This window comes from Nomascus leucogenys, chromosome 6 (assembly GCF_006542625.1).
Source record: "Nomascus leucogenys isolate Asia chromosome 6, Asia_NLE_v1, whole genome shotgun sequence".
NCBI classification, from domain to species: Eukaryota; Metazoa; Chordata; class Mammalia; order Primates; family Hylobatidae; genus Nomascus; species Nomascus leucogenys.
The window spans coordinates 38,011,391-38,028,061 of record NC_044386.1 but is presented as its reverse complement, the minus strand read 5'-3'; the positions used below and the strand labels follow the sequence as shown (position 1 = coordinate 38,028,061).

The window sequence follows — 16,671 nt, the reverse complement described above, 5'->3', positions numbered from 1 at the left end:
TTGTTAATTTCTGAAAAATGACTTGAATATTTCATAGTACTTTCTTTCCCTCAAGAAAAAGAAAACAAAATTAAATTGCCTTTTATTTGCATGCATTGATTTATTTCTCTATTGTTCAATGTCCCATAGTCAAGTTAAAACCTTGAATAAAAGTTGGCATTGCTTCAGTATGCAAGGTGAAAAGAGTTTCATAAACACAGTGAAAACATCAAACAATAAAAATATCATAATTTGCAAGAGGATAATTTTAAACTCCTTTTGTTGGGAAGTCATCTTCTACACTGAATTGGAGGTTAAAAATTATTCACCACACTACTTACTAATACGAAATTTTCAACTAACACTCTTGTCTTTTACGCATCAGGGTAGCTAAAGACATTACTGAAATACTCATTCCTGCACCCCACAGCAGAGGAACACTCAGGTTTAAGAGACTAGGTACTGCAGTATCAAGTAGCTTGTTAGTTCATATAGATAGAGGTCCAGCAGCAAAAAACTGGACATACTGCAGGGAAGAAAAAGGTTGCACAGAAATTCATTGATAAAGTCCAGATATTTTAATCACTGCATGACCAATGTCATAAAAAATATTCATCATTCAAATCTTCAAAGATTTCATCTGTAGCCCTCAAAAATGAAATTAAGTTTATAGTTAATTCATTATGTTATAGTTAATTAACTGGACACATCCAATTTAATTATTACTTATAAATAATAAGAACCTAAAGAATGATTAAGAAAAGGAGTCATGCACTATAAATACATTACCTTCCTAGTATGGCCTAAATATTTGACTAACCCACTTATAAAAACAATCCTACTAGAAGAAAAATGAATTATATTTGTTCAACCAGACTGAAACAACCATCTTTTTGTTAGGGTTGAATATGCAAACTAAACATGAGGGCTTCAAACCAAGAATTTTTTACTCCCAAATAACAATGCATCGCTTCAAAACTGTCACAAAAAATGAGGTAGACAGGCCCAGTTCACATCTACCCAGCCTATTTCTCAGCGATCTATGCCTTCAGATTTCCATTTCAATATCACACCTAATCAGAACCTCAAGCTCTAAAAACACCCATCCCTGCCTATTATGACCTGCAACTCCAAATACTAGTATTTGATAACGTACTTTGCTTTTAGGTGCTTAAGAGCTTATATTAACAGCTTTACTTCTCACGTGCTCGTATTCTGCAAGGCAAATTTTAACTAAACATCAAAAGACCTGGATTTTAGTTTTGATGTTTCCAGCAGTGAGTCAGGTGCCTTGGGAAGCTGTTAAGAAAAAGAAAATGTTGATTTCCCTCAATTACCCCAGTAGTACTCAGCCTACAAAAATACTAGATCTGTTTCCCTGCACTCTTCCACTAACACACAGATTCTGAGGCCATTGAGAATGATCACAGGACTGTGGTGGGAGTGGTTCAGATGCCCAAATCTTCAACAAATCATGCTAGAGAGTTTGATAAAGGAGAATAATGAGGACTAAAGGTATTAAAACCAGATGGCTGAGCCTCAGAGCATCAAGGTTTTCACAGGTTATAAGACCATGGGGAGTCATCCAATGAAAGCAGCAGTGAGAAACTAGGAAGATATCATTCCCAATTCCCATACATGAATGGGGTGAGAATATTGCCTTTTGAACTTCTGCTGGAGATGACAGTGGAAACAGTATCAAGTGCAGGCTTGAATTAACATGGAGAGATAGAATAGCCAAGGAGGAGTTTGAAAATAATTCATAGGTCAGGAAGTCAGAATTTCTGAGACTACAATAAAAAGGATTTGAAGGTAGGGGCTGAGTGCGCAGGTGAGTTAAGGAGAAGAAGCCCAGAGAGGTATGAGAATGAGTGTTCAGGGAAGAAGCATGGCCAAGAAGATTTGCATTTTAGGTGACAAACAGGGAAGCAATTGAAGTGGACTCAGGTCTCACAGAATCAGCAGTGGCCCAGAAAGTAGGTCTTAGAGTAGAGAACAGATCAGAGCATGTCATAATCTTTTGATTTGCAGGGCTACGCAGTGCAGTGGCCAATAGAAAGGGAAAGCCTAGAGCTCCATTGTGTTGAGTGGCAACAAGTGGCAGGCTACAGGGACAGGACATCACCATCCCCATGGGAAGGGCCACAATGGCTCATATGTGCTTCTGAGGGTCAGTGTTGAAAGGGGAGATGATGGGCACTCACGGGACTCTTCTTTTCAGGACCATCTCTGGGCCCATGCAGGATTGGTAAAGCTATAGGTAAAGCTAACTTGAGCTGTCACTTAAGTTTATGGGGATTGGGGAAGAGAGGGGCTAATATAAAGTATCTGTAGATCCAAAGTGACCAGAGCATCATGTTCCTTTTTGAATTGTCAATGGTGCATTCTCAGTGGTTTTTGTTTGCACTTCATCTCCTAGGTTTAACCGAGGAAGAAGCCAAACACTGTGTCCGGATTGAAACAAAGAAACGTGTTTTATTTGTTAAGAAAACAAAAGTGGAACATAGGTGCACCACCAACAAGCTGTCAGAGAAACATGAAGGTAACAGTACTCTCTCTTAGCAGCTTATCTGGTGTGCCCTGAGCCTGGCTGTCATTTACAGACCATATTGGATGTGACTGTGCTATTTTTAGCTTTTCATTTATTTCATTTCTCTGCCTTGGAACCCTGTGTGTTGGAAGAGGGGATACAAATAAAATACCGTTAGAATTACCTAAAAAGGAAATTGTTAAGGTTTTCTTTATCTCATACTTAGGTTGTTTAATGAATAATTTATTGATTTTGCTCATGGACAGAACTCAATATTAGGCATTGTGAAGTGCATACGGCTGTGAACCAGGACCTTACAAAGTAAAGAAACATATCAACATCTATTAAAAATACAGACTGGCAAGGGTGTAAGAGAGGTATAGTTTCTAAAAGGCTATAAAGGACTATGGGCAGAAGAAAATCCTGGGATTGAAATACATCAGATTTTGTGAAAAGAATTATTTTGGGGCCATGCATTAAAAATGGCTGAAGACTTTGGCAAATGGAAAGAGTGAGAAAGAAAATCTAGGCAAAAGAATACTGAAAAAAGAGGATACAAGTTATGTTTTGCAGAATGATCTTACTCCTTCCCAATTTTAGCCACTGCTTTCACTCTTCTATCCCAATCCCCAATCCCAATAGGCTTTCACTCTTCTATCCCAGTCCCCAGCCCAGACATCCCTTCTGAACTCCAGACACCTACTGTCCACTAAACATCTCTACCAGAAAGTCTCTAGGCAACAATGCTTCAGGTATTCTCTCCCTGCTGCTGTTGGTTCTCACTCATATCTAATAGCATAGCCTTTACTTTATAGCCTAATAGGACTGTTGTGAAGACTAAGTGACATGATGTTTATAAGGAGCCTTGCAGAGTGACCAGCAGTGGTTGGCTCCTTTCACCTTTCCTCTCCTTCAGCAGTCCCAGGCTTCATGATGGCATCACCATCAACTAAGTCAGCCAAGCGAGAAACCTGGCTGTTGTCTTGGATTCTACCCTTTTTCTATATCTAATAAGTAACCATGCACAATTCATTCTACCTCCTGAATGTCTCTGCAAGTTGTCTTCCTCTTTTTATTTCCATGGATATAAAACCTTCCATGGAAGGCAAAACCTCCATTCAGTATTTCCAACCTGGATTATTTCAAAAGCCCCCTAAGTGGTCTTCCTGCTTGTAGTCTGTTTTATTCCAGTCTACTCTACAAGTTTTAATGAGAGGAATCTTCTCTATGGAAAATCTTATTCATGAAACCTTCATACTTGGAACATGTCAGGTTTCACATGGCCTTAAGCATAAGTTCCTGTCCTTCTCTGCACAGCTAAACTTTATGCAGCCTCCTAAACAAGTCATGCTCTCTCCTATGCCTTGCCATTACAAATAACTCCTTCCTCTCTGTAAAATTCTGTTTCCTTATTTTGCTTGACTACTTAGAATAAAGGGAAGCAGAATCACAGACATTCCCAAATTTGAAGCTTACCTTCTCATGGAGAAGACAGACGAGAAACAAATAAAATATAATATTTACTATAATAATAAATAGACAATTTTAAATATAGTATCAGAACAGGTAGATGGTCTACATACACATGACTGTTATGCATAAGCAAATTGAGAAGAACCAGCTTGACAACTGCACATTCCTTATAGCAAAGAAGAAAAAGAGGGCACAAAGGCATATAGCATGCAAAGCAAATAATCTGGTAATATTAACCAAAATATAAATACAGATTCTATATCAGTTTATCACGTAGTAGAATAATTTAATAAGAATATGAGTTCAATAAATCAAGAACTCAGAGATAGACAGATTAAATACAAGAATTAATTAAAACAGATTTCAAAGCTATGGTACAAAAACAAACATTGAGAAACATAATCATTATAATTATAAATAAATTGTACAATGCAAGGACAAAATATAATTCTTTAAAAATAAAATTAATAAAATTAATCACATACAAGAAAGATATCAAGTAATCTCAACACGGAAAAACATTTAGATATTAAAGAAAATTTGATGGAAATGGAATGACAAATGTAATTTAATATGTGAAAATTAGTATCCGTGAAAAAGAGATCCCAGTAAATGAAATAGAAAAACTGTATTTTTAAAAAATGCTATATAAGAATATGTCTCTGAAATAAAGGAAGAATTTTTTCTAGATTATATACATTGGAAATATTGTTCAAATATGCAACTTCAAGACAAATTCTAGAAATACATTATTAAGTACTACTGGGAAAAAACTACTCAACTATAAAATCCATGCAACAAAGAGATGAATAAAAAGCCAATTGGAATAATTCAGATGTTCAAAGCTAGGATATTTTAATGGAACTTAACATAGCTTTCTGATACTGTTTGGATTTGTATCCCCTCCCATATCTCATTTCGAATTGTAATCCCCAATGTTGGAGGAGGGGTCTGGTGGGAGGTGACTGGATCACTGGGACAGACTTCTTCCCTGCTGTTCTCGTGATAATGAGTTCTTACGAGATCTGGTTGTTTAAAAGTATGCAGCACTTTCCCCTTCACCCTCCTCCTACTACTCCAGTCATGTAGGACGTGACTCCTTCCTCTTCCCCTTCTGCCATGATTGCAAGTTTCCTGAGGCCTCCCCTGCCAGGCTTCCTGTACAGCCTGTGGAATGGTGACCCAATTAAACCTCTTTTCTTTATAAATTACCCAGTCTCAGGTAGTTCTTTATTGCAATGAAAGAATGAACTAATATACTCTCAAATTCCTATTTCTTCTAAGTGGTAAAAAGTATAAAATTGCCAGTGTAATGTAACCCAGCCGTCTGGGTTTCAGCTTTCAATTTTCAGTCAAACTCAGGATTCCCTCAGCTTTCTCCTTTGCTGCTTGTCAGGGATAATTTAAGAGCGCATGTGTGTGTGTGCCTGTGTGTGGGGGGGGGTATGTGTGTGTGTACGCATGCACATGCATACGCATATGCATATGTGTTGGGGAAGTGTGGTCCGATAGTATCCTAGAGTCACAGGGAGAATGAGACCTTTGTTAGCATGTTTCTCTTTGCCTTGGCTAGCCTCATCTGATACGTCATTTGCCTCCTCTGGTTCTCACAATTATGCACTGGCACCTATTGCCAATGTCGATGGTCCTGCCTTGGCTTTTGGTTACTAGATCCGTATCCTTTGAATCTGCCTCACAAAAAGGCCAGGCTATTTTTTGTCTACCACTCTTTCTCAAGACTTCCTCACCTTCTTCAGGCTTTAGGGAACCCCTGTCTGTTTTCTCTACATCACAGTGAAATGTGAGGGCCTTGAGACTACTAAGGAACTACTTGCTTGGGTGCCATGTTGGATACAAAAGATTCTCTACAAGGCTTGCCATTCCCATCCTACTACTTGAGAAGATTAAATGTACATGACAGGACTTCAAAAAGTTCACAGGGAACTGGAAGCAAAAGATAAAAATAGAAAATACAAACTTTATTTATCAACATAAGTTTCATCAAGTTCAAGACACATTTGTTAGTGATGATGCCAGCCATTTAGTCCATCTGTAAAGAACTGAGGGTCCTAGGAATTTAACTGTGTCAATGCAATCTTCTTCACATTAATAACTGAAAAAAGGGTGCCCTTTAAAGATATTTTTAAGATTAGAAAACAAAGAAGTCGGAGTCAAAGAAAGACTGTAAGGTGAATAATAATTTCTCATCTAAAAAATTGCCCTTGTTTGATTAGAGGAATGAGTAGGAGCATTGTCACAGTAGAGAAGATGCCTCTGGTAAAGCTTTCCTGGGCATTTTTCTGCTAAAAGTTTGGCTGTCTCAAAATACTCTCATAAGAAGATGTTATTATTCTTTGACCCTCCAGAAAATCAACAAGCAAAATGCCTTGAGCATCCCACAAAACTATTTCCATGACCTTTGCTCTTGACTAGGTCATTTTTGCTCTGGCTGGCCCACTTCCACCTCTTGGTAGCCATTACTTTGATTGTGCTTTGTCTTCAGGACCATAGGAGTAAATCCATTTTTCATCTCCTGTGTACATTTCTTTTTTAAAAGTGCTTGAGGATCTGATCCTACATGTTTAAAATTTTTATTGAAAGCTCTGCTCTTGTCTGCAGCTGATCTGGAGACAATAGTTTTGGCAGCTATTGAGTGGAAAGTTTGCTCATCTTTAATTTTTCAGTTATGATTGTGTAAACTAAACTAATTAAGATTTCTACAGTTTTGGCTCTTGTTCCCACTGTTAATCATCAGTCCTCTTCAATTAGGGCAGGAATAAGGTAAATTTTTTCCTCACAAGTTCATGTAGATGGTCTACTGCTAGGAGTTTTCTCTTCAACATTATTTCTTCCCTTCCTAAAATGAGTTATGAATCTGTAAACTGATTATTGCCTTGAAGTATTGTCCCCATAAACTTTTCCTAAGGCATCAGTGATTTCACCATTCTTCCACCCAAGCTTTACCATAAATTTGATGTTTGGTCTTACTTCTATTTTAGCAAATTTCAAGTTGCTCTGATAGGGACTGTTTTCAAACTGATGTCTTATCCCTCTTTGTGCCTCAAACTTGATCCTATTCAGCTATGTTATGATAAGTTAGTATGAGTTTATTTTTGTGCAAAAATATTTGAAAGCCATGCATTGTTTTTTTCATAATACACATTTCCCATTAACTTATTGAAGAGCCTCTTATGAGCTTCTATCAAACTTCTACTTGTCAAACTATTATTTCCAAGATTTTCCCCAAAGTGGTAGAATCTTAGGCCTACACTAAGGAATCCATCAAGTCTATATTTTAGTTACCACATGTCCAATATTCCCCCATTCTCCCAGCTGCTCAAAATCTTTTCTACTTTTGAGAAGGAAAATGGCTATTGTATACATTTTTTATCATTCTGTGGTTGATGTTGTAAATTCTGTGATTCTGAATCCTAAAATGTTTGGCTCTTGATATTTTAGTTCAAGCATTAAGAACTCAAGAATTATTTTTCTCTCTCAAGAGCCTGGCCCTTGACATTAAAAACAGTAGCCTTCAAATCTATGATTTTTGCTAGATTTATAAAAGTATACTTGAGATCTCGAAGACAAAATTTTACTCTTTTTCTCTCTTGACTCTCTCCAGCCTGAGGCTGTATATATAGAAAGCCCATGATTCAGCTTCAATTATGAGGGAAATAATAGAGATAAATAAAATATAAAAACACATAAAAAATAATATTAAAACATTAATCCAACAGATAAATATAGAGCCCAGGAGTAAAGAAACAGTGAGCAAAGATGAAGCAACGAGAACTGGATTCATTTACTGTATAAAACTAAGACTACACTGACTTCCACAATGGTTGAACTAGTTTACAGTCCCACCAGCAGTGTAAAAGTGTTCCTATTTCTCCGCATCCTGCTATAAAGACACATGCACACGTATGTTTATTGCGGCACTATTCACAATAGCAAAGAGTTGGAACCAACCCAAATGTCCAACAATGATAGACTGGATTAAGAAAATGTGGCACATATACACCATGGAATACTATGCAGCCATAAAAAATGATGAGTTCATGTCCTTTGTAGGGACATGGATGAAACTGGAAAACATCATTCTCAGTAAACTATCGCAAGGACAAAAACCAAACACCGCATGTTCTCACTCATAGGTGGGAATTGAACAATGAGAACTCATGGACACAGGAAGGGGAACATCACACTCCGGGAACGGTTGTGGGGTTGGGGGAGGGGGGAGGGACAGCATTAGGAGATATACCTAATGCTAAATGACGAGTTAATGGGTGCAGGAAATCAACATGGCACATGGATACATATGTAACAAACCTGCACATTGTGCACATGTACCCTAAAACCTAAAGTATAATAAAAAAAAAAAACTAAGACTAAACAACAAGGGGAATAATTATTGTGTTTTTCTGCATTGCTTAAGTGTTTAATATGCTAAAGATGTAATAGCTATTTTGAAGCAACAAAATCTTGAAATTGTAATTTTTAGCAGATAGTCCAAGAAATCTTACCTGATTACCATCTCTATTGTTGTTCATAATTAAGGTTAGGTGCCCTCCTAGACGTACTCACTGCAACCTGCATTCACAACATCATAGCATTCATCACACTGTATTATGTTTACTTTCTATTTCCTCCACAGTATGCAAATTCAGGACAGTGACATGGTCTTTATGTCCTCAATACTTCGTACCATGTTTAGCACATTAGAAATGTTTAATGGATGTGCTCATTGAACACATGAATGCTTGCAAGAATAAATGAATGGGTAATTAACATTTATTGAACTCTTGCTATGCTCCAGGCACTGTCCTAAGTGTTTTGTGTGTGTTAACTTCTAATTCTCACAACAACTCCATGAGACTGGTACAATTATTACCCCCATTTTATAGATGAGGAAACAGAGGCATAGAGAGGAAAAGAATGAATGTGTAAATGAATAAATGAGCATTTCTATTTAGCTTGAGCATAAATTTGTGAAATGAAGCTGAGAATGTAGGTTTGGTCCATATAAAACAGGGCTTGTATGCCTTACTAAAAAAATTAGACTTAATCCTATTAAATATTGTCACTATCCCACATATGATCTACAGAATGTTAATAGGTGCTGCATGTGAAAAGGGAGTTCCATCTTTAAATTGAAAAACTTTTGAGTGTGACAGTGTTTAAGAGAAATTCTCAGCTTTTAAAATTATAAAGAACATTGTAATTTTTTAAGAAGCTGATATACTTTGCAGTTTTCCCCTAAAATACCTTGCCAAGAAATTCACAGACTTACTATCGAGCAGAACACTTTACTGGATTGATTCAGTGGGAAAGCAGTAAAAATTATTAAGTAGGAAAGTAAAATGTTATTTATAGAAATTATTTCTTGCTGTGATGTATTAAGTTCATTGCATGTCAACTGAGTTTTCAGGCTAGACTATATTCAAGTGTTGGCTCCACTGTTGATTGGCTATGTAATCAACATCAAGAGTTTAATCTTTCTTCTTGTAAGTAAAATAAAAATAATAATAGTATTTACTTATGCTTATTGTGAGAATTAAATAAATAATCCATATAAGTTGATGAGGACAAAGCCTAGGCTATACTAAAGATTCAACTCGTGTCTGCTATAATTATTTTGTAGTTGCAGAAGTGACATGTACTAAAGACATATAATATAGGAAAATTGTAGTTGAAATTGTAAAATAAGCAAAAATATAGAATAAGCACTTCACAAAAGAACATATTTTAAAAACAATAAACATGAAAAGATGATAAAGATGACTGGCAATCAAAAGGATAAAATTAAAATCATAAAATACCACCTCATGCAAATGGTGAAAAAATTTGAATTAACAAGTATCGGCAGCAGAACTTCACAACCTGCCATACACTGCTGGTGGGAGTACAAATGGGTAATATCATTTTGGAAACTATTTGGCAATATCTACTAAAGTGAAACATAAGTGCACACACACACATTTATGACTTAGGAACTCTACTAATAGGTATGCACCAACAAAAATATGCACAAACATGGAGCAAAAATAAGAAAAGCCGCATTGTTCATTTATTGGTTACAACTCAAATGTCTATCAAGAGTAAAATGAACAAATTATGATATGAATTAACTACTACTACAAACAAGATAGATGAATGTCACAAACATAAAACTGAGCAAAAGAAACCAGGCACAAAACAGTACATGTTTTATAACCTTACATATAAAGTTAAAAATATGTAAAGTTAATCTATAGCAATAATAACACAATTGGTGTTTGCATTTGGGGATGGAATAATGACTGGATAAAAGCATGAAGGAGGCTTTTGGGTGTTGCTAGAGTTCTATTTCTAGGAGCAGGCAGTGATTTTATGGGTGTGCTCACTTTTTACAAATTAATTGAGCTGTATGCTTAATGATTTTACTTCAGTATAAAAATTTACTTAAAATATGAGAAAATACTAGACTGGAATCAGGGCAAATTAGGAAACTGAGTTAATGTAGAGGAATTGACATGAGAAAATATCAAATATGGACCCCAGTTTTCAGCCTGTAGGAACAAGAGGACATTGCAAAGTTAAGAGACTACTGCAATAGGCTGCATACTGGTTTTTCAATTACCCACTGCTACCCAGATGACACAATACTGCTAATATTCCTAAATCATTTTAAATCCCCACCTCAAAACCTTGCATTGTTTCTAGGGAATGCAATTGTTTCTAAACCTGAAGAATGAAGTCTAATTTCCTTGACTTTACATCCAGACTCTCTCCGTTCTGCTGTTCTTCCCCCTCCCTGGACCTTCCACTTCAACTCAAACTGATGCCTATATGGGCTGTCTCCAGAGCATGGCACATCTGCCCTGACTCCAGGTCCTTGCCCATGGTGTGCCCATGGCTTAGAAGGCCATTGTCTCCCTAATATTAGGGCCATGATCTCCCTAATAGGTCTCACTTTTCCTTCCAGGAATATGTCAGTCTTCCTTCAGAGTGCCATCCTCCCTAATTGCCAAAGACGACAGAATTATTTCATTTTCCTAACTCAGTAATTGTTCATTGTTTTTACCATTGAGTAATACTCAGCAAAAACTCTTTTATTGGTCCTTTTAATTTCCTTTCTTTTCTTCCATTTTCCCTCCCTCTCTCCCTCCCTCCCCCCTTTCTACCTTCCTTCCTTTCTTCTTTTGTTATTTCTCCATAGTCTTGCTAGCATATTTATATAGCTATTCCATATACTCACTGAGAGTCTGAGTTCTTAACACGATATTTTATATTTATCTGGGCCTGACATACAGAAGATTCTCAACAAATGTTTATTGATGACAATTTGCCTAAAGTCAAAGACACAGACACATTGAAGAGCAAAACACATACAAGAACATAGATTTGCCTGTTTCTAACCCTGAACTATTTCAATTAAATCATTGGACTTCAGACTTCTCAAATCTGTAATTATATCATTAAAATTTTTGAGGATATATCACTAATATATATATGTTTACTAAAGAATTGTATAAATGTATTATTCAAAAATGTGCATTAAAATATGTAAATGTAAAAAATGGAAATTGTTTTTTAAATAGCGTATATGAAACAAACAGAACTTTTCTCTTCCTCATAGTAGTGGCTGCACACACTTAAAAACAAAGTTCAGGCCGGGCGCAGTGGCTCACGCCTGTAATCCCAGCACTTTGGGAGGCCAGGGCGGGCAGATCACAAGATTAGGAGACCAAGACCATCCTGGCCCACATGGTGAAACCCCGTCTCTACTGAAAATACAAAAATTAGCTGGGCCTGGTGGCGCATGCCTGTAATCCCATCTACTCGGGAGGCTGAGGCAGGAGAATCACTTGAACCCAGGAGGCAGAGGCTGCAGTGAGCTAAGATGGCGCCAATGCACTCCAGCCTTCCAGCCTGGGTGACAGAGCAAGACCTCTGTCTCAAAAAAAAAAAAAAAAAAAAAAAAAAAAAACAAAGTTCATTAATAAATTCATATATTAAAAAAGTTTCTTGAAATTTTTGACATGTTTTTGGTCAGCTTTGGTGTTCATCTTATGATGTGGCTTCTGAGAAGATTGTATAAGTAGAAATATTCATTCTGTCTTTTACTAGTTTTTTTTTCTTTTGTTTGCATTATTGGCATTATCTTCAATCTGCATTTTCTTTCTGGAATCTTTTTAAGGCACTTGTTCACTTGTAAGAGTAAGCTAATGGAACAGTAAACAGAGTTACTCTTTCTTCAGGAACCCATGCCCCTCACAGGTAACATTTACCAGTGTCAATCCATTTATGAAATACATGGTATCAATCTAAATATGAAATAACATGACAAAGCCACTGTCAGTCTGTACATGATATATTGGCAAACTCTAATTTGGCTTCTACTTTTCTATGAAAAATAAATACAGAAACCTCTAAAATTTTCATTGTATATCTTTGTATTGTTACGCCTTATACCTGTGTTTTGTTATGCACTTCACTCTAAAAGCAGCCATACTACTTTCTTCATGGGAAGACAATTTCATGCATTTCCTAATCATTCTAGACTATCTTACTATAGAATTTCTAAACAGTGGGGGCATAGCTAATTCTTACTGACAAACACCAAATTAATGCCACTAACTATCACTCATATCACTAGCCTTCTTTTTATTTGCTACTATTTCTTACGGCAATTCCTTATTACTAAGTCTCTATCCCTGTTAGTTAAAGTTACCACTTGGTTAGTGGAAATTGTCATGGAAATTTGTATGAAAGGGTTGTGCTATATATTTTAACAGTAAATCTCATTGTGTCTAAAGAAACATTGTGCCATCTCTTAACCTGATGGTTTTTTTTTTTTTCTGTGTTAGTTGTGCTTTCACCTCTGTCTTTAAATATAAAATCATTCCATCATTTTTTCCCCGTAATTGGAAGTTTCACCACGACAGTCAATTGACTGGCTATCAGAAGTCATGTGACTTATCTTAGTCTGGGCACCCAAAACATATGCTAACATAAATCAGAAGCAGGGCGGTTGACATTAAAGAGTAAGGTGCAGAGTAGTCAAGGACTGGGCTGTATTTGCATCCTAGTCCTGTCTCTTAGTAACCATGTGTTCCAGGACAAATTACTTTCGGCTTCAATGTTTATAATAACACCTACTTCTCAGGGTTGTCATGAGCATTATATAAGGTGTGTGTAAAGTGCCTGGCATCTACCAGATGCTTAATAAATGGTAGCTGTTAGTACTGTTATTATTATTTCTATTATTAAACTCCCTACAGAGAGGAGGAGTGTTCTCTTGCTTTTTCACTTAGCTTACTTAATGGAGCTACATACTGTACCATCTACTTCTCCCTTCTGTACAAATAGGCTGTTGTGTTTTTTTTTAGAATAGGAATTTGCAGTAAAATTAAATGGAGATTTTTATTGAAACACCTTGCAGGTTCATTTATACAGGGAGCAGAGAAATCCATATCCCTGATTCGAGGTGGAAGGAGTGAATATGCAGCAGCTTTGGCATGGGAGAAAGGGAGCTCTGGTCTGGAGGAGAAGACATTTTCTGAGTGGTTAGAATCAGTGAAGGAAAATCCTGCTGTGATTGACTTTGAGGTAAGAGTAAAAATTATTCCAGGTAAGAGATCTAAAGTAGTTCTCTAACAGCCCAAATTGCACATCACACAATTTATTTTCCACTTTCTTCTCAGACAATGAAAGAAATGCTTTTCTTTAGTATTCATGCACAATGTACCTTTTCTTAAATGTTAAATTGCATGTCTAATGCTTTTGCTATTCAAACAAGCATTCAACAGTACAGTATTTAGAATTCCTAGCATGCATGAAACACCAGGAAATGGAATTTAGTGAATAAAAATGCTCAAACTTGCCTTGAGTAGTACTTTTTATTTTTTCATGTATACAATAAATCTGGTTTTTGTGTTCTTCTTGCAACTCTTTATTTGATGAATACTCCTAAGTCTTCATTTGTAGCTCTGTGAGATAAATGAGATTTTAGATCCATTTGACTTCCTGTTTCTATTACTATTGATTGAATTTACCAGTTTTGTATTTGTTGTAATTACATTAAAAGGTGATATTTATTATTTATGGAATACTTTACCCACGTATCAGCCATATGCCATTTAGAACCTGTTTTCCCCCAAACATATCCATATTTTTAAAAGGCCTCCAAAGAAGCTATTATGTTCATTTCATTTAAATGAAGATAAAAGATTTCAATCATTATGAAAATAGAATCATTTGCATGCAGCGTGAAGATGTATTGAGCTCTACAAGTTATGGGAGAAAAATGAGACCCAGCTGCCCCTCCGGGTACTTCCAAGTCATATTGCACTAGATGGTTATTTCTTTGAGGTTTTATGATGTTAATAAAATGAGCACTGATTTATCATTAGCCTATTATTTGTTACTGTAATTCTTCCATTCACCCTACTGGCAAGTTTATTTCTTCATTTTCTCCCACTCCACATTTTCTCATCTAACTCCAACAAAAGCCAAAACAGTCCCTGGAAAAAAAGAACATGGAAAGCTTCTCTTACCCTCTCTAAATTTTTTGCTGCTTGAATCAAATTTAATGAGGTTTCAGCAGAGCAGTAAAGAGTTGCCTAACTCTTGGTCACCTATCTCAGTGCTTTGATGCATGCATAGAATACTTAATAAATAACGTGACATATAACTAAGTAAGCAACACCTCCCATGTGGCTTCCTTCACAGTAAAATTCTAGGGAAGGTAAGTGCTGTATATATTACACCTGTCCACAGGTAGAAGGCTTTTGCCTACTGGTTCAACAGGTGCAATACTATATTCTGCAATAATCCCTTTGAAGTGTAGAATTTTCGGGCTTTCTCTCTCATTTCATGAAAGCTGGGCAGTAACAGCAACCTATTACCAAAGGGGATGTGACTGGACCTCCTCTCTCCCATTTGCTCCTAGCTTGCCCCCATCACGGACTTGGTAAGAAACATCCCCTGTGCAGTGACAAAACGGAACAACCTCAGGAAAGCTTTCCAAGAGTATGCAGCCAAGTTCGATCCTTGTCAGTGTGCTCCATGCCCTAATAATGGCCGACCCACCCTCTCAGGGACTGAATGTCTGTGTGTATGTCAGAGTGGCACCTATGGTGAGAACTGTGAGAGACGGTCTCCAGATTATAAATCCAGTAAGTATCAGGAATCTATTGTGAGGTAGATAAGTTTTCCCCTCCAAAGAGTATTCTAAGTTGGTCAATTAAAAAGAAACAAAACTTCTATTAGCAGCCTCCACCTTGTACAGGCTCAGAGGGAAGATAAACCTGCAAAAAGTGTGAGTCTCAGCTGTAACCTACCAACTATGTGACCTTGGGAAAGTTACCCAGTTTCCCTATGCCTCAATCTGTTCATCCATAAAATGAAGATAACACCAGTATCTATCTAAGGAATATGAATATATTATATATGTATTTATATATCAAGAATACATGTACAATGCTCATAACATAAAAAATCAAACATAACATCAAATAAAATATACGATTCTGATATTATAAGCCTCTTATGTATTGTAATATAGAAGGAGGATGGCTTTGTAATAAAAAATAAATTAAGCCACAACCAAAGTTTTCATACAGGACTAAGTAATGTTCATAGTTACCTCAAATCCTCCTTAGAAACAGGGTAAGGCATGGGAGTAAGAATGTATCCTACTACCTTTAAAAATGTAATTTAATATGCATTCCGTTAAGAAGATGTTTATGTTTATACATATATGAGTGCACATTTTTAAAAGGCCTCCAAAGCCAAGAATACAGAGGCTTGTTAACAGTTTAAAATAATTCATAATTATTGCCATTTGTTGCCATTTTATTTAGGCTTATGGGAACAAAGTCTAAAAGGAAATCAGGCAATGTATCAGGCCCCTTGCACAGGTAATTTCTTTTAATCCTTAGAAGAACCCTATCATATCCCACAAAGGAAGTTACTCAGCAAAAAAGTGAGGAAACCAGGTTGGCCTCGCTTCAAAACCCAAATTCAGCTGCACCATGATCCACGGGAGTGAGTCTTCCTGTGTTCCAGATGCAGTAGATGGACACTGGGGTTGCTGGTCTTCCTGGAGTACCTGTGATGCTACTTATAAGAGATCGAGAACCCGAGAATGCAATAATCCTGCCCCCCAACAAGGAGGGAAACGCTGTGAGGGGGAGAAGCGACAAGAGGAAGACTGCACATTTTCAATCATGGAAAACAAGTAAGGCCGGGTTAGGGAAAAGAATGGGTCATTTTGCCCTAACTCTCAACAACATTGAGAGTTCAAATCGTTATTAGTCTACCGCTAAGTAACGAAATAATTAGAACTTTACCTATGCCAACACAGAATATTAATGAGCCACTGGGTCTACTGCTGTGCCTTTTTCTGTGTGCAATGTTTTCTATTTAATACATATATGTATGCAATGTGTACATATGTATACACATAAGCATATACACACATGTAAATGTGTGTACATACATACATATACACGCATATTTATGGTTCCCTTTTAGTGGACAACCATGTATCAATGATGACGAAGAAATGAAAGAGGTCGATCTTCCTGAGATGGAAGCAGATTCCGGGTGTCCTCAGCCAGTTCCTCCAGAAAATGGATTTATCCGGGTCAGCATCCCAAACCTCACTTTTGGTTTGTAGTTTTAAAAACCTCGAAAAGTATAGC

The 16,671-nt window shown here is 36.7% G+C and overlaps 1 protein-coding gene across 2 annotated transcripts in view; it reads left to right on the top strand.

Moving 5' to 3' along the window:
* C6 (complement C6) overlaps window positions 1–16,671 on the top strand; it is a 115,615-nt gene that overhangs the window by 82,159 nt on the left and 16,785 nt on the right. For both annotated transcript variants that reach the window (XM_003274386.3, XM_003274387.3), the window contains exons 9-13: window positions 2,399–2,521; window positions 13,407–13,573; window positions 14,916–15,141; window positions 16,034–16,205; window positions 16,502–16,613. In XM_003274386.3, coding sequence (XP_003274434.1) covers window positions 2,399–2,521; window positions 13,407–13,573; window positions 14,916–15,141; window positions 16,034–16,205; window positions 16,502–16,613 — 800 coding nt within the window. The remainder of the gene's footprint in view (window positions 1–2,398; window positions 2,522–13,406; window positions 13,574–14,915; window positions 15,142–16,033; window positions 16,206–16,501; window positions 16,614–16,671) is intronic.